Raw genomic sequence first — 23852 nt, forward strand, 5'->3', positions numbered from 1 at the left:
TCCTCCTTTGGTGGTAATATGACCAGGCTTCTTTGGCATACAGACACCCAAAGGTATTACAGTATCCAGTGTGGTTAGCTATGACCACAGAAACAAGGACAACCCATGGAGCTTAGAAGACAGCAAGATGTGAGTTAGGGCTGCTTCATGTCTTCATAGCACAAAACCCCATCCCAGTAGCCTTGGGCGCTCTACCAGCTGCAGGTTCAGATATGTGTCAGTTTGACACAAGATAGGGTCATATAGGAAGGAGAAATCTTTCTGGACATCGATTTACAGGTAAGTCTGTAGGGCATTTTCTTGATGATGATTGATATGGGAGGGCCCAGCTCACTGTAGTGGTGAGGCCCCTAGGCTGATGGTCCTGGGTGCTACAAGAGAGCAAGTCATGAGGAGCAAGCCAGCAAGCAGCACCCCTCCATAGCCTCTGCATTAGGTGTGTGTGTGTGTGTGTGTGTGTGTATGTGTGTGTGTGTGTATGTGTGTATGTGTGTATGTGTGTGTGTCTGTCCCTGGCTGTCCTGGAACTTGCTTTGTAGACCAGGCTAGCCTTGAACTCACAGAGATCTGCCTGGCTCTGCCTCTTGAGTGCTGGAATTAAAGACCATGCCCAGCTTCTCTGCATCAATTCTTACCTCCATACCTGACTTCCCTCAGTGTAAGCTGAAAGAACCCTTTCCCCACCAAGTTGCTTTTGGTCATGTGTTTGATCAGAGCAATAGAAACTGGAAATAAGGGAGTTCTCAAGAAAACATAGGAAGTAGCAGCAATGCTACTCTTTACCCCTCAGGCCCAATAGACAAGGAGAAGGTCTGGAATGCATGTCCTAGGGGAAATGATAGACCATGTTGGGGACATTTGGTTTAGGAGAGTAAGAAAAGGCAAACCTCATTCTGAAAAAATGCTTTCCACATCACTTCCAGAGGCAAAACCAGGGTAGATGAAGCACTAACTGAGGACAGTTTGAGATAAAATATAGAGTGGCACAATCTAAAGAGTCAGATCATGCCTCCTCTGAGTGACATCCTTGTGGAGGAATAGCTCTGATGGGCTTTGTTGTCAGACTGGAGACACTCCTGCCCAGGACTATGGGAACCGATGATAAAGACTTGGGAATTCAATCTCAGTGGCAGTTCTGTGAACTCTGAGGACTGAGGAGGAGGGTAAGAGGGAACCACTGTCATCCTTCTTGGCAACTGTCACCCTTTGGCTCTTGGGAAAGTGTGGTCTAGCTTAGGCCCTCTCAGGTCCGTGCTCTGAGTCCTGAGACTGTGTTAGGAAACAGGCCCCCAGCAGAGGGAGACAACCTACAAAGGGTCCTCTGCCACCACTCCCTTGCAAAGGATACTGGGATTGGAAAATGCACAACTAAACCAGGTGGGACCCTTAAGACTCATTTTCCTTAAAAATTAGCTACCAGGCTGGGCATTGGTAGCACACGCCTTTAATCCCAGCACTTAGGAGGCAGAGGCAGGTGGATCGTGGGAGGCCAGCCTGGTCTACAGAGTGAGTTCCAGGATAGGCTCTAAAACAATACAGAGAAACCCTGTCTCGGAAAAAACAAAAACAAAAACAAAAACCAACCAACCAAACAACAAACAACAAACAAACAAACAAACAAAAAACCCAAAAAATCAGCTCCCAGAAGGGGAGGATGGTGGTCCCTGTACCTAGGAGGGACCAGCGCACATGCACATGGCCCTGCCAGTTTGGCCAAGGGGCTTCTCACCGAGTACAGATGACCATGCAGGCAATACCCAGAAGCTGGAGCTTGTATCGGGGTACCAGTCTCCTCTGCAAGTACCGGTCTACACACTCCACCGTCAGGTGGAGACACAGGCTTGTGAAGTCCTTCATTGTGGCAACTTCTACCAACCAGTCAATTAGAATGTATCTGTGGAGAGAGGGCCACCTGTGAAAACTAGGACAAGTATCACACCTTCAATTTCTGCCCAAGTCTGTCCAGCTTAAGCAAATAAGTGATCACTTTGGAATCACCAGCTTACCAACCTAGACTCCAGGTCCCAGGGAGTTGGGGAGGCCCACACAGCTACCCCTGGGAGCCTGGTGGGTCCCCACTTCTGCACCCTGCCTCCCTCCCCACCAGCAGTGCTCACAAATCCAAGTCAGCCCAAAGTCAGCAAAGCACTGGCTGGGCTCAGTCCTCTCAGTGCAAATAGGCAGTAGGCACAAAATGGGCTGCACAGCAGGGCTGGGGAAGGATGACCACTCTGAGGACTAGAAACAGTTTCGGTCACTCTGCACCACCAGGCTCTCTGTCTGGGCTCTTATAACAGTGTTCTGCAGAGGTCAAAGAGCCAGGAATGCCACTTAAAGCAAGAGCCCCTCAGTCCCTACACCGGTCTGCCTAGTTCCTTCATCCAGCACCCTAGATGGATGCCCAGACACCAGAAGGCTGACAGAAGCATCCCTCTCTACCAGGGAGTTAAAACCTGGGGACCAAGACCATAAATAATCACAGGAGGTATCTGGAAGACAGAAGGCAACTTTTGGGAATTGGTCCTCTCCTTCCACTGTGTGGGTCCTAGGAACTGAACTTGGGTTTTCAGGTTTGACAGCAAGCACCTCTGCCTGAAGAGCCACCCACCTCGTTGACCCCACTGATCTGTTTTTAGAAATCAGATTATTGGGCTATCAAGAGTACTGGGGCACTGGGCGTTGGGAGGCAGAGGCAGGTGGATCTCTTTGAGTTCAAGACCAGCTTGGTCTACAAAAGCTAGTTCCAGGACAGCCTCCAAAGCCACAGAGAAACCCTGTCTCGAACCCCCCCCCCAAAAAAAAAGAGTGCTGGGGCCAAGTGGTGGTGGCACACGCCTTTCATCCCAGCACTCAGGAGGCAGAGGCAGGTGGGTCTCTGTGAGTTTGAGGCCAGCCTGGTCTACAGGGCAGTTCCAGGACAGCTAATGCTACACAGAGTTCTGAGGTTAAAGGGTCTTTTACTGGTACCCAGGGCTTCCAAATTAGACTAGGTTGGATGGGCACAGAATCCCAAGGAGCCACCCATCTCTACTTCCTCAGTGTCAGGACTATAAGCATGTGCCATTATTTTCATTCCCCACTCCCCTCCAAGTACTGGGTATCAAACTCAAGTCTTTATTCTTGAGCAGCAAGTAAATTATTCAATGAGGTTATCTCCCTGGCCCCAACACAATAATTAAAAAAAAAAACAATTATTGGGCATATATATACATATACATACACACACACACACACACACACATATATATATATACATACATATATATATATATATACATATATATATATATATGTTCCAAGAAGTACCTACAAGGAGCCAGGTTTCCCATCAGAAATCCAATTTTTTTTTGAAATTTCAGAGAAAAGCTTAAAAACTCACTCACATTTTCCATTTTACCCTCTAACATTCTGCAGTTTTGTGTTACCACTAGTGTTTGGAGCCTGGAAGAAAGGCAATTGTGCCGGTGACACAGTACTTGCCCCTTGAAGGGATGTCCAGGATAGGGGATGGGGTGGGAGGACAACAGCTCTCTAGGTCTGATTACTAGTCACTAAGCGGCACAAAATGTACTGATGATTATAAAGAGAGCTGTAAAGAAAAGGTTATAGGGTTGGAGCTTAGCGGTGATTCATTATGAATAAGATGCTGAGTTCAGAATACAGGCCCTCTTCTATCAAAAAAAAAAAGGTTGTATTTTGGCTTCAGACACTAGAGATATGAGTCTTATTTTAGAAAGATGTTTAGAATAGTTTGTAACACACTATGTGGCTTTTAAAAAGACTTTAGTGGCTAACACTTCTACTCCCAGTACTCAGGAGGCCAAAGCGGGATAACCACAAGTTCAGGGTTAGCCTGGGCTACAGCAGGGCTGGGGAGATGGTTAAGTGCTTGATGAGCAAGTGTGAGCAGTAGCAATTGTATCCCCAGAACCCACGTAAATGCCAACTGTGTGTTAATTCCAGCTTTGGAAGCTGAGATGGGACCCTCAATGATCCAGTTAGCTAGAGTGACTGGTGAGCTCTGCTTTGCCTGAGAGACCCTGCCTTATTGAATAAGGCAGACGAGCAACGGAAGATTCACATCAACTTTGCATTTTGTGTGAACATGCACACATGTACTCCTATACACAGCAACGCACTCACACACACGAAAAGGGGTATGGGGAAAAGATTGCTCTGCCACCAGATCAAACAGAGCTCTTGAGGGGCTCACCTCATCGTATCGCTGAGCCCCTTCTGCACCGAGAAGACCCGCTGCTTGTTGACAGCCTGGGAAGCCTGGAAGAGCTGGCAGACTGTCTCATTGCAGGCTTTCCCTTCTAGTCCAAGCTGGCTTCCCCCTGCACAGGCTTTGGCCAAAGCCAGCTGCAGGACACAGAAGTGCAGTGTGAGCTTCTCCACTCAGAAGGCCTCAGCAGGTAGACAACACAGGGCACACATCTGCCTGCCCAAGTCTCTCTGCCTGGGACAGTAGCATGCTAAGACCCTAGGATGGGGACCTCTCCGCACCAGTTTCCCTTTCTATTTCCCTCTCCCAATCTCAGTTTCCCCTCCCTCCTCTCCTCCCATTACCTCCCACAGCACCCCCCACCCCAATCCACTCCTCCTCCGCTTCTGTACAGAAAGGGGAAGGCCTCTCAGGGAGATTAATAAAGCATGGCATATCAAGTTATAATCAGACTAAACACCTCCTCTTGTATTAAGGCTGGGAAATAAGGCCTAGTAAGTACGAGGAATAGCTTCCCAAAGGCCAGCCAAAGCATTAGGGACAGCTTATGCTCCCACTGTTAGGAGTCCTGTAAGTAGCCCAACTACACAATTGTCACATATGCGTGGAGGGCTTTTATCAGTCCCAAACAGGTTCCGTGGTTGTCAGTTCAGACTCTGTGAGGTCCTATAAGCCCAGGTTAGTTGATTCTGTGGGTTTTCTTGTGATGTCCTCGACCCCTCTGACTTGTACAATCTTTCCTCCCTCTCTTCAGCAGGATTCCCTGAGCTTGGCCTAACGTTTGTCTGTGGGTCTCTGCATCTGTTTCCATCAGTTACTGGATGAAGCCTCTCTGACGACAACTGGGGTGGGTACCAATGAGTTCTTTTTATTTTTTAAACTAATTATAAATATATAAATTAAAAATGTGTGTGTGTATTTTCCCTACATGTATGTCTGCACCACGTACAGGCCTAGTGCCCAAGGAGGCCTGAAGAAGGTGTCAGGTCCCCTTGAATTGGAGTTACACGTGATTTTGAGTGGATGTTGGGAAACAAACCAAGGTCGTCTTGGAGAGCAGTCATAGTCTTAACCACTGAGCATCTCTCCAGCCCCAACAGTTTCTTCTTTTATGAAATGGTACATTGATGGCCCTGGAGCCAACAGATGAGGATGGACTGAAATGCGTCAGAACTTAGGATATACTGTCTAGCACCCACCAAGATTTCAGATGGTCACTGTCAACAACTTTACAAACTTCCATCTGTTTTCCCAGGTACTTACAGCTTGGTGTATACATGTTTTCACAACCAGTTTATATGCATTTTTTCCACCTAGCAACACTATTAATTTTTCCAAGTCAACCTATATCTACTCTTCCATTTAGAGTGTTTCTGTTGACTCCTCTGTGGGCCATCCAATTCCCCACCTGCTGAGTCCACAGGACAGCTGCGGGGTTTTGTCTACACCTATTCAAAGGTCCATGATGACTGCTGACTTCATATCACTCATAGCAAACATTTCATTTATGTTACCTTCATTAGCAGAAAACACCATCATTAAAAATATCTTAGGTTAGAGAGATGGCTTAGTAGGTAAGAACATTGGCTGCTCTTTCAGGGGACCCAGATTCAATTCCCAGCACCCACATAATGGCTCAGAACTGTATGTAACTCCAGTTCCAGGGGACCTGATGCCCTCTTCTGGCCTTTCCAGACACCAGGAAGGTACAAGGATATACATGCAGGCAAAACACCCATATACATCATAAAAAACAAACAAACAAACAAACAAGCCTTGCAAGCATTATTAGCTATTGACTCAAAAACTGAGAGAAAATTAAATATAACACATTAATGAGATAAGCCCTAAATAGCTCATTTAAAAGTATAGCTCCAAATTTATAATCCTCCTGCCTCAGTCTCTTGAGGACTAGCATTAAGCCCCCATGCTTGGCAAATGTTACCCTTTTTAACCTGCTGTATTTTTTCCCTCTTTTCTGAGAATCTGAAGCCATCTGAACATCCCTCGGGATCTTACTACTCTTAAAATTTACTTATTACAATTATTATTTGTTGTGTATATGTATGTGTGATGGACAGTTTTATGTCAGCTTGACACAAGCTAAAGTCATCTGAAAAAAGGAACCTCAATTAAGAAAATGTCTCCATCAAAACAGACAAACAAACAAAAACCCAAAGAAAGAGAAAAGAAAATGCCTCCATAAGATCAGGCTGTAGAAGACAAGCTACTAGGGCAGTGGTTCTCAACCTTTCTAAAGGCTGTGACCCTTTAATACAGTTCTTCATGTTGTGGTGACCCCTAGACATAAAATTATTTTTGTTGCTACTTCATAACTATAATTTTGTTTTTGTTTTTCTTTTTTTTTTGGTTTTTACGAGACAGGGTTTCTCTGTGGCTTTGGAGGCTGTCCTGGAACTAGCTCTTGTAGACCAGGCTGGTCTCGAACTCACAGAGATCCGCCTGCCTCTGCCTCCCAAGTGCTGGGATTAAAGGCGTGCACCACCAACACCCAGCCATAACTGTAATTTTGGTACTGTTATAAATCATAATGTAAATATTTTTGGAGATGGAGGATTTTTGGCAAAAGGAGTCAATCCGCAGGTTGAGAACTACTGCTCTGAGGCATTTTCTTAATTAGTGAAGACGGGGGAGGGCCCAGGGCCCAGCCCAATGTGGGTGATGCCATCCCTGGGCTAGCAGTCCTGGGTTCTATCAGAAAGCAGGTTGAGCAAGCCACGATAGACAAGACAGTAAGCAGCACTCCTCCATGGCCTCTGTAGCCCAGCTCCTGCCTCCAGGTTCCTACCCTGTTTTGTTCCTGTTCTGACTCCCTTCAATCATGGACTACAGCATGGAAGTGTAAGCCAAATAAACCTTTGCTCCCCAGCTTGCTTTCGGTCATGTGTTTCATAGCAACAGTGGTTACCCTAAGACAGAGTGTGTGTGTGTGTGTGTGTGTGTGTGTGTGTGTGTGTGTGTGTGTATGTGTGTGTGTGTGTGCCATGGTGTGCATGTGGCAGTCAGAGGATGACTTTTGGGACAGCCATGTGCACCTAAGAGATCAAACTGGTTCTCAGGTTTGGTGGCAAATGACGTGCCATTTTACTATGAGAATGTTATGTAAATCTTTGACAATCGATTTAAGACACGAATATAGTGTTCTATGACAAAGCTTAGTAATCTCTTTGCTGGTATTTGAGTTGTTGGATATCTACCATCCATGTGGTGGGGCAGTAAGAACAAGCTTTTCCTTCGTGGCAAGCTACGGAGTACTTTGATTTGTTCTGAGCCATCTCCCCCATCACTGTTTAGGATGAACCGAGGGCCTAGCCTGCAAGTTCTCTACAGTTGGCAGGGGAGGGTCGGTCTGCTGAAAGGCAGTTATTAAATCTTGATTTCTTAACTGGATAAGTGAGGCCAGGTACTAACAGGAATTCCATATCCTCTACTCTCAGGCAGCCTAACATTTGTTCTCATAATAAACATGACCTACAGAACAACCTTCCAAAGTGATTGACATGAATTGTGACGGCAGCGTTTAGAATTAAGAGGTTAGCTGGTAAACAGGCAAGGGTGGAGATGGATAACAATAAACAAAGCATTGCTGGCGTCTTCTTATGCACTTAAGAGCTAAACTCCTTTAAGACTCCAAGCTCCAGGGGCTGGAGAGATGGCTCAGAGGTTTAGGAGGTTCAATAGAACAGGTTCAATTCCCAGCACCCACCATCAGGTGGCTCACAACTGCCTGTAACTCCAGCCGAAGAGATCCAATGCCATTTTCTGATTGCCACAGGCATGCACACACATGGGACACACGCAGATAAGCACACATAAATAAATAAATAAATGAAAAAACAAATAAAACAAAAAGCCTCAGCTCTAGTCCTGGACCAATCTTTCTTATTGCTTCCCCGAGTCAACTGCTGAGAGCCTAGGCAGTCCTTCCCCAACCCAGAAAGGAAAGAATACCGATCTCCACATCACCTGTGCTTCCCAGCAGCCCTTGGCAGCATAGTCCCTGAGTTTCCGGAAGTTGTGGAGACATCGTCCAGGATCAGACATCTGCCAACAAGAGAGTTACCCTTACATGGCTGTGTCCTGTGAGGGACTCAGAACTGCCCCACAGATTTCTAAATGTTTTCTTCCTCATTCTTCAGCTTCATTGGCTTCCCCAACATTTACCCCCAAATAATGGTAGTCTTTTGGAGTATGATGGATAGCAGCTCACTGCTCAGATGAGCCCAAAGGTCTGAGAGCCCAGGAGCTGAGAGGAAGCATCTTCCATTTTGTTGACCGAACTTCATCCCAGGGCCACACAAAACTGCTCCTATGTGGATGTTGTCTACCCCACCAAACGAGGCCCCACTTACGTCCATCCTTCTGTCACTTTCCCAAAGGAGGTATGAGCTGGCCAAGCATCCCTGATGAGCAGACTCTTCAAAAAGGGCACGAGCCTGCTTCCTTTTCTCTTCGTCCTAGAGTGGACCAAGCACAGAGGGTCTTTCTCACCTCCTATACAACACCAAGCCCTTCTATCAGCTGCCCTCTTCTGTTTCTATACTCTACACAGTCACATTCAGAGCAGTAACAGATGGAGTAACTACATCAGAGCAAGATAGCAAGACTAAGCATACAGTGCTCAACAACTAACCAAAAGGGCATGTGGCCCCGGGCTCTGCTTTCCCACTAGTGTTGGGGCAGCTCTGGGATACACAAGGCCTTAAACATCGTGAATCAGGGTGGTATTGGTAGCTCTTAGTGTTCGTCTGCCTCACTTGTCTTCCACATCCTTTTGTTACATTCACGGGAAGCTACTACCTGCTCTAAACCTGCCAATCCATCCACAGATCACAAAACCTGTTAAAACCTCAAGAGAATCCTGCAAGGGCCACCATCAGGAGAGCCACGAGAGGATCACAGCAGCACTGCCTGGCCAGGCCCAGCACATCCTCCCCACTGTGCCCTTATTTATGCCGTCCCGTTCACCTCCCTAAAAAGCAGTGTGGGTGCGGCCAGGGGCTCTATGCCAAGGACCAACGCAGGGCAGGTCTTGGGAGTTTTTACTGATATTAGACACTCCCTTTTGTCACTTTTCAAGTATTTGTGGATCTAGGCTGCTGAAAGGCCAAACAAGGCAAAGTCTAAGTACAGAGAAAAACTTAACTTACCTCAAAAAGATTTAGCACTCTTCCCAAGCAGTGTAGTATAGAAGCTTTATGAGCCTAAACAAACAAACAAACAAACCCAGGTTAAGTATGATTTTTGGCAGACAGAGCCCTCCAGTCCTACTGCCCAGATCCCTGCCCCACCACTCCCTGGTTTCAGTTTTCAGCTATGGCTGTTTTATTTAGCCTAAATCCACCAACAGGTTCACCAAGATCTCTGTCCTCATCCCAGACCCCAAGACCATCTGCCACATCTGTTCAAGATGTCTTTCCTACACCTGTACTCTTTGCTTTTCAGGAGTATTCCCAGCATGGTAGGAGAAAGCTCTACCACTGAGCTAAAGCCCCAGCCCTACACTTAATTCTGTGCACCTCCACTTCTTGACTCTACATCATCCATGGAACCTACTTCAGGTTTCTCTCCCTTCTGAGACTCTAGCTGGACTCAAGAAAGCTATGCCCTGTGGGCATTGCCAGGACTTACTCTCTGTAACTGGCACTCTGCCCTGAGGCTGTCGTGGACCACGGCCTTGCAGCAGCTTCCAGATGCTGACCATGGTGGGCGGATGAAGAGCCAGATGAAGGGCTCAGAACCCATATTCAATTTCTCAGCCATACTGAAGAAGCGAGAGGCCTTCAGGCCATTCACTTCTGCACAGGCCTCATCTGACACAGATACTGTGGGAGAAACAGGACAAACTCATGATGGCTCCGGGAGATGGAATGAGCAAAGATCGCCAGTCTTTTGGCAAAGCCTGACATGGTGCAAAGCAATGGACAGAAGAGCTCTGTGGGATGGGGCTCCAAATTCTTCCCATTTTGTTCAACTAATCTTTGATACACAGGCCCCTTCCGGAGTCCTTCAGGAAGCCTGGATTGTGACCCTCAGGGGACAGTGCTCCCACAGCCTCAACCTTCCTCCTCCAGGGAAATGACCCTGCATATGGCCAGAAGGAAGGGCTCTGGTTCACTGTCTCTCTGTCTCTCTCTGGTTTCTCTGCATAGAACTGTCCTAGAACTCATGTGGACCAGGCTGGGAAAAGGCCCTCTTAAGGATGAAACTGTTCTAAAGTGAGAACAGCAATAGTTACACAACCCTAGGAAAATATAGAAACAAACACAACAAAGGAAAAAACCACCAACAACCATGATAAGTACATGAACAACCTCTAGGAACAGCTAACTGACAAGATAGGGACAGGACCTCAGTGTGGAGAGCAGGTTATTCACAGGCTCTTAGTCCTAACAGTCCTGTTAGCTGGACAAGGAGAAGCACTATCCAGCAAGACACCAGACCTTTCAGATGTAGGAAATCGGTATTCTACACTCTAAGCATTACACATTTTAGAAACTGGGGCAGCACAACTGAGGCTTGTTCCTCTGGTGCTAAGCAGAGAAGCAGAAAAGCCTTTTAAGGAGCAGCTGGCCTTGTGCAAAAGGATTCAGGCTCTAAGCAAGCTCTGATGTTTGCCTCATGGAACCATGGTTGCCTGTGTCACTAATCCCTGGCAGAATAAAGCATGCTGATTTCTTTCCAAGCTCCACAGGACGGCCAAGGAAAGAACTTATCTACATCCATCCACAGGCCTTGGTGTTAGTGACCTGAAGGCGGGGCACCCGGACGCAGGCTGATTTGCCTGAACAGTCCCCATTCTGAGGCTCTGATCAATCATCCCTTGATAACCCAAATGAGGAAAAGAGGCTGACTTTCTCAGAACCAATCTCAAAGTGTCAAGGACAGACATAGGGCAAGAATAACTAAGCTGCTAAATCTTGAGAAGGCTGTGGCTTGTGCTTATCTCAAATGGCACCACACATCGGGGCCCAGGGACTTACAGCCTTCATTGTAGAGGTAGGCGATTCCCAACTTCACAGCAGCTTCAAAATTTCCCTTTTCAGCAGCCCTAAAGCAGCAAGAGCATAAACACCACATTGTTTTAAGTCACAAAGGTCATGCACCACCACCACCACAGCACTTGACACTGGTACTTATTTCCTGATTGAATATTTCTTTCATGAAATATAGTCAAATACTGATTATTGATTGCATGCTACAATGTGGCTGAATCTTGATAATCCTATGCCAGTCGCAAAAGATCAAGTATTGTATGATTCTGCTTACATGAGATGTCTACAATTGGCAAACCCAGAGATAGAACAGATAATGGATTGCCTAGGGTTTCTGGGGTTGGGGATGGAGTGGGTGGGTGGCACGGTGTGGGGGCAGGGCGCAATGCCTGCTAAAGAGTACATGATTTCTTTTTAGAATGGCAAAACAATCTAAGTTGGATAGTGCTGTTCGTAGAACTGTGACTACCCTAAAACCCAACAAATGCCATCTGTAACTCCAGTTACAGGGGACCCAACCCCCCCCTTCTGGCATCTGTGGGCACTGCACACAGGTAGTGCAAATATACACATGCGAGCACTCAAACACGCATGCATAAAATAAATCTTTACACTTTTTGATTTATGATTGGTGTTTTGCCTGCATGTATATCTGTATGAGGGTGTCAGATCCCCTGGAACTAGAGCTACAGACAGTTGTGAGCTGCCATGTGGGTGCTGGGAATTGAATTTGGATCCTCCTCTGAAAGAACAGCTAATGTTCTGAACTGCTGAACTATCTCTCCAGTCCCCAAATAAATACATTTTAAAAGAAAAAAGAAGTACACAAATCTTATCTAGAAGTAACTCAAGCATGGCATCCTGCAACTAAAGTTACCTACCTGCACTTCTCTGGCAGCTCAAGCCTGAGAAATAAACCTGTCCTGAGTTAGTTTCTCAGTTGTGAAAAGGCTCAAGCTCAGTCCCCTGTCCCAAGAACACGTTCTGTCTTTAACCACCAATATTGGTCTTAAAGACAGTGGACCTGACCATTGGCATCTAGGGTCACAGATATAGGTTTGCTGCGCGTCCCCACCCCCAGTCCTGTCTCTCAGTCACGACTACAGTGAAGGGATGAGTCATCCAGTGACTGAAATATAACAGGACCGAAATTACTCAGTTTTGAACAGAAGCTGGATAAAGCTTCTATGGGCAAGTGACTCACATCCAAGTCAATCAGGAATAGTCACAACCCAAGTGGGACCCTCTGGAAGTAGGACAGGCATAGCGGACAGGCAATGACATTGCTTGCTGGAAGCAGTATGACTCAATAGATGAGTTCTTCAGTTTTGGATCTCTTTCCCAGGATGAGAGCAACAGGAAAACAAGTCCTGAGTCAGGTATTGGGACATTAACCAGCACACCAAGCACACCTGCACACCCAGAACACCAAAGGCAGAAGGGACTCAAGGCACTTTTCTCAGAACAGGAATACCTTTCAAAGAGCTTCAGGTTCTTCGGAGAAGGCCACAGCTCTTGGAAGCTGGCAGATGCCCACACACTGGCATGGTTGTCCACCAGGTACTTCAGGTGAGAGTGTACCTGCAGAGCAATGAGAACCATGTGTGAATTAGCAAGGGACTTCCCAAATTCTTGCTCATGGAGGCTTCTGAAGATAGGAGACACACATAGACATAACAGTCTCAGAATGGCAAAGAACCCAGGTTCTATATATAAAAACAACACTGTTTTGTATAGGAGACAGAAGCCAGAAATGAGTTTCTCTGACATTCTGAGCAGAAGAAATGATGGCACTAGAGGAAAGAACAAGCACCCAGGTTAAGAAAGGGACGAACTTGGCAAGGTGGTGCACACCTTTAATCTCAGAACTCAGAGGAAGCAGACACAGGCACATCTTTGTGAGTTCCAGACCAGCCTGGGGACACAGTGTAGTGACTCTGACAAAGGGAAGGAGAGAGGGAGGGGGGAAAGAAGGAAGAAAAGGTAGAAAGAAGGAAAGAGGGAAGACACCTTTACAAAGAATTAGAGAAATGGCTTGGTGCCAGGCAGGACAGAAATTTGTCTTGTGCTGGGCAATCGTGCTGCACACCTTTAGTTTCAGCACTCAGGAGGCAGAGACAGGCAGATCTCCTGAGTTCAAAATCAGCCTGGTCTACAGAGTGAGTTCCAGGAGAGCCAGGGCTACACAGAGAAACCCTGTATCAAAAACAAACAAACAAACAAACCAAAAACCAAACAAAACCAAAAATCAAAAAAAGAAATTTGTCTTGCATTTCTCTGTCTGGTACCCTGGTGGAATATCTGGGGCATGAAAGTTACAGGAACTCAAAGGGAAAAGACTGAGTCCCACTGTAGTAATCTTAAGACCCAAGAGCCTCTATCCCAGCCAGATAAAACCCAAGCCAAGAGCAGAGGTGAGTATTTTAAATCCTAATGTTTCCACTGTAGCTGGAAATTTAGCATCCTATGCTTCCAAGGGTGTGTTGTGACAACAATGAACATGACTATAGGAGTCGTACAATGAATTCCTGGCTTGTGTTTTCAGCCAGTTTACTGTATATCTAGGGTCAATCATTTAAAGTGAAATTATGGCTATAAAATAACTCAAGTCCATTCCAGCAAGTTAAATGGGATTTGTCTGAAAAGAGATTTTTGTTTGTTTTATTCTGTCTTTTTTTTTTTAAAGATAGTTTCACTATGTTGCCTACAGCACAACTTAAATTGCAGGTTACATAACTGAGCATAGGGTTACAAAAAACTTTCAATAGTAAAAGATTTCTGAACATGCAAAGACCAGAATTTAACTGAACTGAGGTGTTTCTGACATATTGCACCACACGACTTCACTGTAGAAGTGGTTCTGAACACACAAAACCTATCTGTAAGCCATGTATGCTGTTGCCAATACATGATGCCTAAATCACTTTGTGCAAAGTTTTCTGCTCTAACAGAAACATAATCATTGAATGCTGATACACAAAGACTTTTCATATTTTCCTAACAATATTTCCTCAGGATTTAATTACCAAACTAGTATCTCTTTGGATTGTAGTCTTAGAATATTTGGTTTTTAAAATTGCTCTTGAAGCTGGGCAGTGGTGGCACATGCTTTAATTCCAGTATTCAGGAGGCAGAGGCAGATGGATCTCAAGACCAGCCTGGTCTACAGAGTAAGTTCCAGGACAGGGCTACACAGAGAAACCCTGTCTCAGAAGAAGAAGAAGAAAAAAAAAGCTCTTCAAGTTGCTGACTCAGGTTTTTATAAAACAAAAATCCCTAAATGAAAGGACAATAGAGATGGCTCAGTGGTTAAGGATACTTGCTGCTCTTGCAAAGGACCTGGGTTCAGTTCTCAGCACCTATACAATGGTTCAAAATCATTCCTAACTCAAGTTCCAGAGGACCTAATGATACCTCCTTGGGTAGGAGGTACACATGGAGGACATGCAGGCAAAACAGATACATAAAATTATATATATATATATATATATATATACATATATATATATATATACACATATATATATATTAAATTAGTATTTAAATTGATAAACTTTGTCTTAAGACATAATTCCTAAACAAAACAAACCCCTGAAAGGGACCTAAATGTATTTTTGAGATAGTTTTCTCTATGTAGTGCTGGCTGTCCTAGAACTCACTGTATAAACCAGGCTGGCCTTAAACCAGCAGAAATCCTCCTGTCTCTGTCTCCAAGTACCGGGATTAAAGACATGCACCACCATGCCCAGCTATATTTCCACCATTTAAAAATTCTTATCAGCACTATCTTACTCCTATTTACTTAGTTGTATTTATTATTTATACGGTCTATGTGTACAAGCATTATGGGCATACCTGTGCCATGGCATGTTTGTGGAAGTCCCGGGACAGCTTTTAGGAGCTGGTTCTTTCTGTTGTTGGGGTTACAGGAATGAATCACCATGTCCAGTTCATGATCTTTTTTTCCTTTTTTAAAACTTTGTTTTTATTTTATATATATATGGGTATTTTGCCTGCATGTATATATGCATACCACATGTATGCCTGGAGATACTGGAGTTATAGATGGCTATGAGCTTCTATGTGGGTTCTGAAACTAAACCCTGGGCTCCCGAAAGAATAGTCAGTGCTCTTAACTGCTGGGTCATCTCTCCAGCTCACTGTCTTCTTTTCTTGAGATGGAAATTTTACTGCCATAAAAGGGTCTTTTTTTCTCTTGAAATAAACATTACAATGAATCATATCAAATCTCAGTATGTGGTCCTTATAACTGAAACATCTTCAAACACCTATTAATAACATCACCCTTGTTTTGACAGGTACAATGCTAAAGGCCTGTAATCCCACCACATGAGGTAGAAGCAGGAGGATCAGGAGTTCAAGGTCATAGTTCACTATATAAGTACTTTATGACCATCTCGAGCTAAGTGAGACACTGTCACTTCCCCAGGAAGAGCTAGGGAAAGTGATACTTGTGGCCGGGCAGTGGTGGCGCACACCTTTAATTCCAGCACTCGGGAGGCAGAGGCAGGCGGATCTCTGTGAGTTCAAGACCAGTCTAGTCTACAAGAGCTAGTTCCAGGACAGTCTCCAAAGCTATAGAGAAACCCTGTCTCGAAAAAACAAAATAAACAAATGAATAAAAAAAAACCACCCACTTCCTTTGCTTTCCTTTTGACTCAAAGTTTTGTACATTTAAGAATTTGAGATCTCGGGGCTGTAGAGATGGCTCAGAGGTTAAGAGCACTGGCTGCTCTTCCAGAGGTCCTAAGTTCAATTCCCAGCAACTACATGGTGGTTCACAACCATCTGCTATGAGATCTGCTGCCCTCTTCTGGTGTGCAGACATACATGGAACCAGAATGTTGTATACATAATAAATAAATAAAATCTTAAATAAAAAAATAATTGAAATCTCTACAGTTTAGTCAACAATACTGAGACTGTTTCCATAGGGTGACTTACAGCTCGGACAGCAAGGATATCCCCAACAGAAAGCCATTTCAGGATATGAAAGAGTACATCTTCTGGAAGACTCAAGATGGTTAAGTTTCGGGGTCTTCTTTTGATTCTTCGCTTGGTAGGATAACAGAAACACTTGGCACACCTACAATGGATCACTAAAGGGAAAAAACCCACAAGCCTCAGTGAGTTGAAAAGTTGTATATAAAGATGATTCAATAGTTACTTCTCTATTCATACAAGGAGCACGTCCTGAAATTAAAGTGTACTATATAAATTACTTAAGATAACACCATTCCTTTAATATCCGATGATTATTCATGGTGAATATCTCATAACATGTAATTGAATACTGGAAACTTTCTGATTCAGGATCCACATGACAACCAGAAAGGGGGGGAAAAGCACCAATACTGATAAATGTTTTCCTTCAATTTCATTCAAGAAAGTACTTTGGAGGCCTGAGAAACGGCTCAGCAGTTATCTCCAGGCTCAAACCAGTCAACAAGGTGGTTTGGACTTTTGCTATATATTTTTGCTTCTTGTTTTGTTTCTTGAGATGGGGTCCTCTGTAGTCCAGATTCACTCATATAGCTGCTTGTACCTCCCAAGTACTGAATTGTAAGTGTTGACTTACTTTGCTTATATTTGCACGTGTCTAAAAAGTTTGGGAACTCAAATTAATAGGGAAGCTCTCCAGAACACAGAAGCCAGTCAGTCTCAGAGCAGGTCTCTACTTCGCAGATGTCAATGTTGCCCAGTCCCTGAACCCACTGGTCTGCTACATCCAGCATATATAGTGAAAATTGCAAGGTAAGATCTAGCTCAGTGGTTCTCCACCTTCCTAATGCTGAGACTCTGACACACTTCCTCATGTTGTGCTGACCCCCAACCATAAAATTATGACGTTGCTACTTCATAACTGTAATTTGCTGTTGTGAATCATAAGGTAAATATCTGATATGCAACCAATGTGAAAGGCTCGACTGTCCCGCACCCCCAAAGAGTCGAGAGACACACACGTTGAGAACCGATGATCTAGATGCTGAGCACAGCCACTGCTCTTTCAGAGGATCTCTCTTCCCAATTCCACAGGCGGCTATTCCAATGTTTACTTCAGCAATCCATTCTTCACCCACCACTGATACCTTTCCCCTTTATTTCACAAGCCGCCCCACCCCAGGTCCTGACTGTAAATGTGAGCGTCTTTCTACCTATTTTTTTTTTCTCCTCACATTGAGGTAAAGTAGTTGTTCCCCTGGCCTTGGTAAAGCTGTCCACTAGGAGGTCTTTAGAGACTGCCCACTCCCAAACTCTTGACCTGAGTTTTATCAGAAACTAAATGTACTGCAAATGCCAAATGCATACCCAGATCTATAATCCCCAAATATTCTGCGAATATTATACCAGTTTCCTGATTCACCTGATCTAGAATACACATCTAAAGTGTTTAACCACTATAACAAGTGAAATCGATCCTCCTGGGCGTGCGAAGTTTTCACAGGGCAAATCCTGTTGCCTCCGCCGACCGTAGCTGCGGATCTGACACTCAGGTGATCGAGGCCCTCCACAAGTTCCCGGACAAAACGTGAAGTCGATCTATATTGTGAGGATCGCTCTCGACTTCACAGAAAAGAGAAATCCAAGTTTGCTGGGCAAAGGACCTAAATCGCCCCTGGTAGCAGGAGGCGTAGGCGCCGGGCGGGCATTTAAACCGCGCGGGCGGGCTCACAGAGGGGGATCCGCGCCCACCCCGTGCTTGGGAGATGCGTCGCGTCCTCCCAGGTCACGGGGGCCCGAGCCAGGAGCCATCGCCTGCCCGGCTCCCGTCCGCACTCACCGCCGCGCTCCCCCATCGCCGAGCTCACGCCACTGCCGTCCCAGACCGCTCGCGAGCGCGCCCGCGCCTGGGGCAAGAGCGCCGAGCGCCGCACGCAGGCGCGGACCCCACCCGCCCCGTTTTCAAACGCGCCCGGAGCTCCTACTGGTAGGACCGCGGAGTTACGCCCCCCAGATCGCCAGCCTCTCCCGCCCCGCTGGCTTTGGGCACTTGTGATTGGTTTCACCAGGACGCAAATTCAAACGCTGGCTACCTATTGGCTTATCGCTCATGGCTGACCCGCCTTCTCCGCTGGGCGGGGGACGGCGAGAAGCGCAGCTGGCGCCGGCGGGCTATCCCCAAAAGCCCGCCGGCCCGCCGCTCGCCGCCCGCCCCCCGCTCGCCCGCCCGCCGGGGCGCAGAGAGAACCCTTCTATCGCAGACTGGTCCGGTCCTCTGGGATCCGGCCTGGATTCGTACCCCTAGCGGCATTCATTACCTGTCCCTCTCACGCGAGCTTCCGGCCAAGAAGGCTGGGTTCGAGGAGACCAACTCCGACCATGATGTGGAAATTGCTGAAGCCGGACTCGGATCTCCCTTAAAATATTCTACCCTGTGAATGGGGGTTCGCATTGTGCCAAGCAGCTGCAGTTCATATTCATATTGACGTTTTATTCACTCGGGTATCGGGCAGTGACAGCATCATGTCCCATCTCTTCATGAGATGAAGTCTATTGAGGGTGGGGAGGCCTAGACTTCTCACTCAGCTTATACCAGCCTTCACCTCCCTCCGCGCAGCCTGCATGCTTACTGGACCCCTTGGGGTACCTGGCCTGTGCCAAAAGCTGCCTGTCAAGGCCCCTTGGGCGGTCTGAGGAAGTAAATAGGGAAAGGGGTTGTTCACAGCACGGAATATTAGAGAACCCTAGGGCAAGACGGGGTCTGCTCCTCGTTGCTGCTGATTGCCATGCAGAATCATCACACTTCAGTCCCTTTCCTGGAGAGATTACTGTTTCCCACTTTGTTACTTTTTTTGCTTTCCCCCTTTGGACTTTGTTACCTTGTTACCTGTCCCAGCGCAGAAGCACTGCTTTTTTGAATTTGCTTTTGGTAGTACCTGGACCCGATTAAAAAAAAAAAAAAAACTAAACCCAAGCCGGGCAGCGGTGGCGCACGCCTTTAGTGCCAGCCCTGGGAGACAGAGGCAGGCGGATCTCTTTGAGTTCAAGACCAGCCTGGTCTACAAGAGCTAGTTCCAGGACAGCCTCCAAAGACACAGAAAAACCTGCCTCAAATCCCACCCCCCCTCAAAACAACAAGAACAACTAAATCCAACAAAGAGCAAGTCAGCTGTCAGTCACATCCCAGAATCCCTAACGATATCTCTGGTCTCCTGGTTACTCAAGTTACAAAGTCATCAATTAACTTAGTGACTCTACCTTGTTCTTTGTATCCTGCTCAATTTCTCTTATTTACTATGAGGCCATTTTTGTTGGTTTTGATAAAGGGTCCTCCCACGTCTTAATTAGCTTCAGCCGTCCACCTGACATTGCTTAGAATCATGAGGGAGACTGAATTGTGGTCTGTGGCCATGTCTGTGAGGGATTGTTGTGATAATTGAGAGGGCTCAGCCCACTATGAGTAGCACAAGTCATAGGTAGATGGACCTATGCTGTATGTATAAGAAAAGTAGAGAGGGCTGAAGAGATGGCTCAGTGGTTAAGAGCAGTGCCTGCCCTTTCAAAGGTCCTGAGTTCAATTCCCAGCAACCATACATGGTGGTTTACAACCATCTGTAATGAGATCTGATGCCCTCTTCTGACATGCAGGTATACATGCAGGCAGAGCACTGTATACATAATAAATAAATCTCTTAAAAAAAAAAAAAAGCTAGGGAATGGGGGCAGGAAGAGAAGGCAAAGAGTTTGGGAGCAGTGACTGCTCTTCCAGGGGTCCTGAGTTTAATTCCCAGCCACAACATATTGGTTCACTGCTATCTGTAGTGAGGTTTGGTGTCCTCTTCTGGCCTGTAGGCATACATGAAGACAGAACACTATACATAATAAATAAATCTTAAAATTTTTAAAAAAAAATCTTAAAAGAAAGGTATCAATCAAACCAACACTTTATGATTCTGGCTTGAGCTCTGCTCTGACTTCCTTCAATGATGGAAGCGCTAAGACAAGTTGTTTTGGTCGTGGTGTTTGTTACAGCAACAGAAAGCAAACTAGTATAGTTCACCTCATGTAGCCCACAATACCTACAACTTGAGGTCTCTCCTGCTTCCACTTCCTGAATGTTGGATTAGAGTCGTGTACTTCACCTGGCCAAAATGTTTTCATGTTTTAGGAACCAGGTGTTCTCTCTGCTATAGATCTGATCATGCTGTAGCCTTTTCTCCTGGTCCCAATACAATTGAGGCCCCAGGGGTAACCTAGGCTAAGAGCTACTCCTACAGAGTGTGAGGTACACCCATTCCCCATTGGACTTTGAGGGATGAGCAAGAAAATCTGCTCTTGGGAACTGAGGATTAAAGGGACCCATTACTGCAGGGTGCTCCCCTCTGGACCCCAGACACAGACCACATCCAAACACCAATTTCCAAACACACACACACACACACACACACACACACACACACACACATACCACACCACACCATATAGAGATCCTTTATTAAGCAAGGCAAAGAAACATGTTGGCTGAATCTGAATTGGGAAAAAACTGCTGCAAATAGTTAATTTCAAGAGGGAAAGGGGGAGGTCTGTGTTAGAATGAGCTAAGGTGTGGTTGGTAAGTTCTGATTGGGTATTTTAACAGGTTAGTCAGAATAATGAATTTTGGTTGCTGGACCTTGGAGTTTTGATAGTTGGACCTTAGTGATCAGTTTCAGGAATGAGTCAGTGGCCAACTAAGGGAATGGACCTTGGGGCTGGCTTTAGGAATGTAATCTAATGATTTAGCAAGGGAGAGGAAAGGGGAAATGGCGAAACCTGTTGGTGTCATGTTTGCCATGTTCCGGCCTGCTAGAGCCATGCAAAGAACACTCTTGGCTTAATAAAATATTAGTTGAAGGCCTGGGGGTGGGGTGGGGTGGATGAGGATAGACACAAGAATTGCAGGCTACAGAAGCAAAAGTTAAGAATTGTGGGATCCTGAGGGACCTTACCGATTAGAGAGAGGGAGAAGAGCTCTGAGAGGAGACTTGGGGGGAGCATGAAATGTGGTAAACCCTAAAGGAGGTTTCCATTATGAAGGATCAAGGAATTATTGTGAAATTCTACAGAACAGTCACCTGAACAAGATCAAGAAACCATCTGGTATGGCAGCCAGGGGATGCTGATGCTGTTGCCTTGGGGAAGAAGCAGCGGGGACTGTGAGAAAGGTCGGTGTGGCTGAGAATGAACATCTTTGCAATAGGGCTAGGGGAGCTAAGGGTCAAGGTGACTTCCACAGAGGCTCTTTGATAGAAGACGTCTCAGAAGACATTCTCCACATGACAGATGTACACAAACACACCCATCCATGAGTATGGCCAAGGCAATTGTCTTAGCTGTGCCTGAGCACCTGAGACAGTGCTAATAACCCCACAGCTTGACTGGGCCCCAATCCAGAGGCCACTAGCTGCTGACTCAGTAGGCCTTGAGTGGGCTGTAGTGGTTTAAGTGAGAATGGCTCCCAAAGTCTCATGTTTGAATATTTCATCTCCAGTCGGTGGAACCCTTTGGGAAGGGTTAGGAGATGTGGTCTTGTTGGAGGGGGTGTGTCAGTGGGGGTGGGCTCTGAGATTTTAAAAGCACATGCCATTCCCAGCTTGTTCTCTCTGTTTCATGATTGTGGATTAAGATGTGCTTGGCTGCTGCTCCAGTGCCATGCCATGGTGTGGAATATTCCTTTACACTGTGTGAAGATGTATCACTGTGATTGCTGTAAATAAAATAAAATAAAAAGCTAAATGGCCAGCGGCTGCAGAAATGGCTCAGTGGTTACACGCACTGGCTGCTCTTCAGAAGTCCTGAGTTCAATTTCTAGCAACCACATAGTGGCTCACTACCATTTACAATGGAATCTGGTGCCCTCTTCTGACATGCAAGCATACATGTAGATAGAACAATCATACACAGAAAATAAAAATGTTAAATGGCCAATAGCCAGGCAGGAGGTATAGGCGGGACTTCTGGACAGAGAGAACTCTGGGAAGAAGAAAGGCAGAGTTGCCAGCCCGACACAGAGGGGGCAAGACAAGCAGGAGGACCAGTAAATGCCACAAGTCACGTGGCAACATGTAGATGAACAGAAATAGGTTAATTTAAGTTATAAGAGCTAGAGGGACAAGCTTAAGCTAAGGCCAAACTTTCACAATTAATAGTAAGTCTCTGTGTCATTATTTGTGAGCTGTCAGCTCAAAGAAAGATCTGGTTAAAATGCCATGCGTGCCTGTTACCATGCTCCCTCCATGATGGTCATAGACGTTAGTCCTTGAAACTGTGAGCCTCAAATTAAACACTTACTTTTTTTTAATTTTTTTTTCTTTCGAGACAGGGTTTCTTTGTGTAGCTTTGGAGCCTATCCTGGCACTCGCTCTGGAGACCAGGCTGGCCTTGAACTCACAGAGATGCGCCTGCCTCTGCCTCCCGAGTGCTGGGATTAAAGGCGTGAGCCACCAACGCCCCGCTTTTTTAAAATTTTTAATGTTTTAAATTTAAATCAGAAACAAGCTTGTTCCACATGTCAATCCCAGCTCCCTCTCCCTCCTCTCCTCCCCTGCCCCCCACTGACCCTCCATTCCATCCCCTTTTGCTCCCCAAGGAGGGTGAACCTTTTCATGGGGGATCTTCAAAGTCTGTCATATCATTTGGAGCAAGGCCTAGGCCCTCCCCCAGGTGTCTAGGCTGAGAGAGTATCCCTCTATGTGGAGAGGGCTCCCAAAGTCCATTCATACACCAGGAACAAACACAGATCCACTACCAGAGGCCCCATAGATTGCTCAGGTCTCCTGACACCCATGTTCTGGGGGTCTGGATCAGTCCCATGCTGATTTCCCAGATATCAGTCTGGGATCCATGAGCAAACCCTTGTTCAGGTCAGCTGTTTCTGTGGGTTTATCCAGCCTGGTCTTGACCCCTTTGCTCATCACTCCTCCCTCTCTGAAACTGGATTCCAGGAGTTCTGTTCAGTAAACACTTTCTTTTATAAGTTGTCTTGGTCATGGTGTCTTATCATAACAACAGAAAATAACTAAGACAGGGCCCAAGAATCTACATTACTTTTTTTCTTTGTTTGCAGGGAAGGTATTAGAATTTAATCAATGCCAGACAGTGGTGATGCACAACTTTAGTCTCAGCACGCAGGATTCAGAGGCAGGTGGATCTCTGTGAGTTTGAGGCCAACCTGGTTTACAAAGTGAGTTCCAGGACAGATTCCAAAGCTACATAAAAACCCTGTCTTGAAAAACCAAAAACCCAAACAAACAACAAAACAAATCAGGAATTTAACCCCGATCCTTCACATACTAAACCAGATTGTATCACTGAGCAAAGACCTTAACCCTAGGAAATCTAAATTTCTATCAAGTTTTCAGAAGCCGCTCCTGCTCCTGCTACTAGTTGGAGATCCAACTTTGAGAATTCTGCCTGAGTTTAATCTTGGCACAGCACACTGCAAAGCTGAATATCTTTAGGTTTCAGCTTACACAAGAGGGAAATGAGACCATAGTATGTCCACTTTGTACGCTGATGGAATTCACATACTGGCTCACCTGTAACATGCAGGAAACAGGGAAAAGAATACATAAATGCCCACATACTTCAACATTTAAGTATTGAAA

General features: G+C 45.9%; 1 protein-coding gene across 1 annotated transcript in view; it reads right to left on the bottom strand.

Moving 5' to 3' along the window:
- The window catches only part of Ccnf (cyclin F), a 28278-nt gene extending 10102 nt beyond the window's left edge, over positions 1–18176 (bottom strand). The window contains exons 1-10 of the mRNA XM_027424905.2: positions 18047–18176; positions 16210–16364; positions 12719–12825; positions 11233–11300; positions 9881–10074; positions 9400–9453; positions 8602–8706; positions 8216–8293; positions 4214–4365; positions 1730–1894 (exon numbers count right to left, since the gene is read on the bottom strand). Coding sequence (XP_027280706.1) covers positions 1730–1894; positions 4214–4365; positions 8216–8293; positions 8602–8706; positions 9400–9453; positions 9881–10074; positions 11233–11300; positions 12719–12825; positions 16210–16364; positions 18047–18062 — 1094 coding nt within the window. The 5' untranslated portion in view covers positions 18063–18176. The remainder of the gene's footprint in view (positions 1–1729; positions 1895–4213; positions 4366–8215; positions 8294–8601; positions 8707–9399; positions 9454–9880; positions 10075–11232; positions 11301–12718; positions 12826–16209; positions 16365–18046) is intronic.
- Between the last annotated feature and the right edge of the window lie 5676 nt (positions 18177–23852).

This window comes from Cricetulus griseus, chromosome 7 (assembly GCF_003668045.3).
Source record: "Cricetulus griseus strain 17A/GY chromosome 7, alternate assembly CriGri-PICRH-1.0, whole genome shotgun sequence".
NCBI lineage: Eukaryota > Metazoa > Chordata > Mammalia > Rodentia > Cricetidae > Cricetulus > Cricetulus griseus.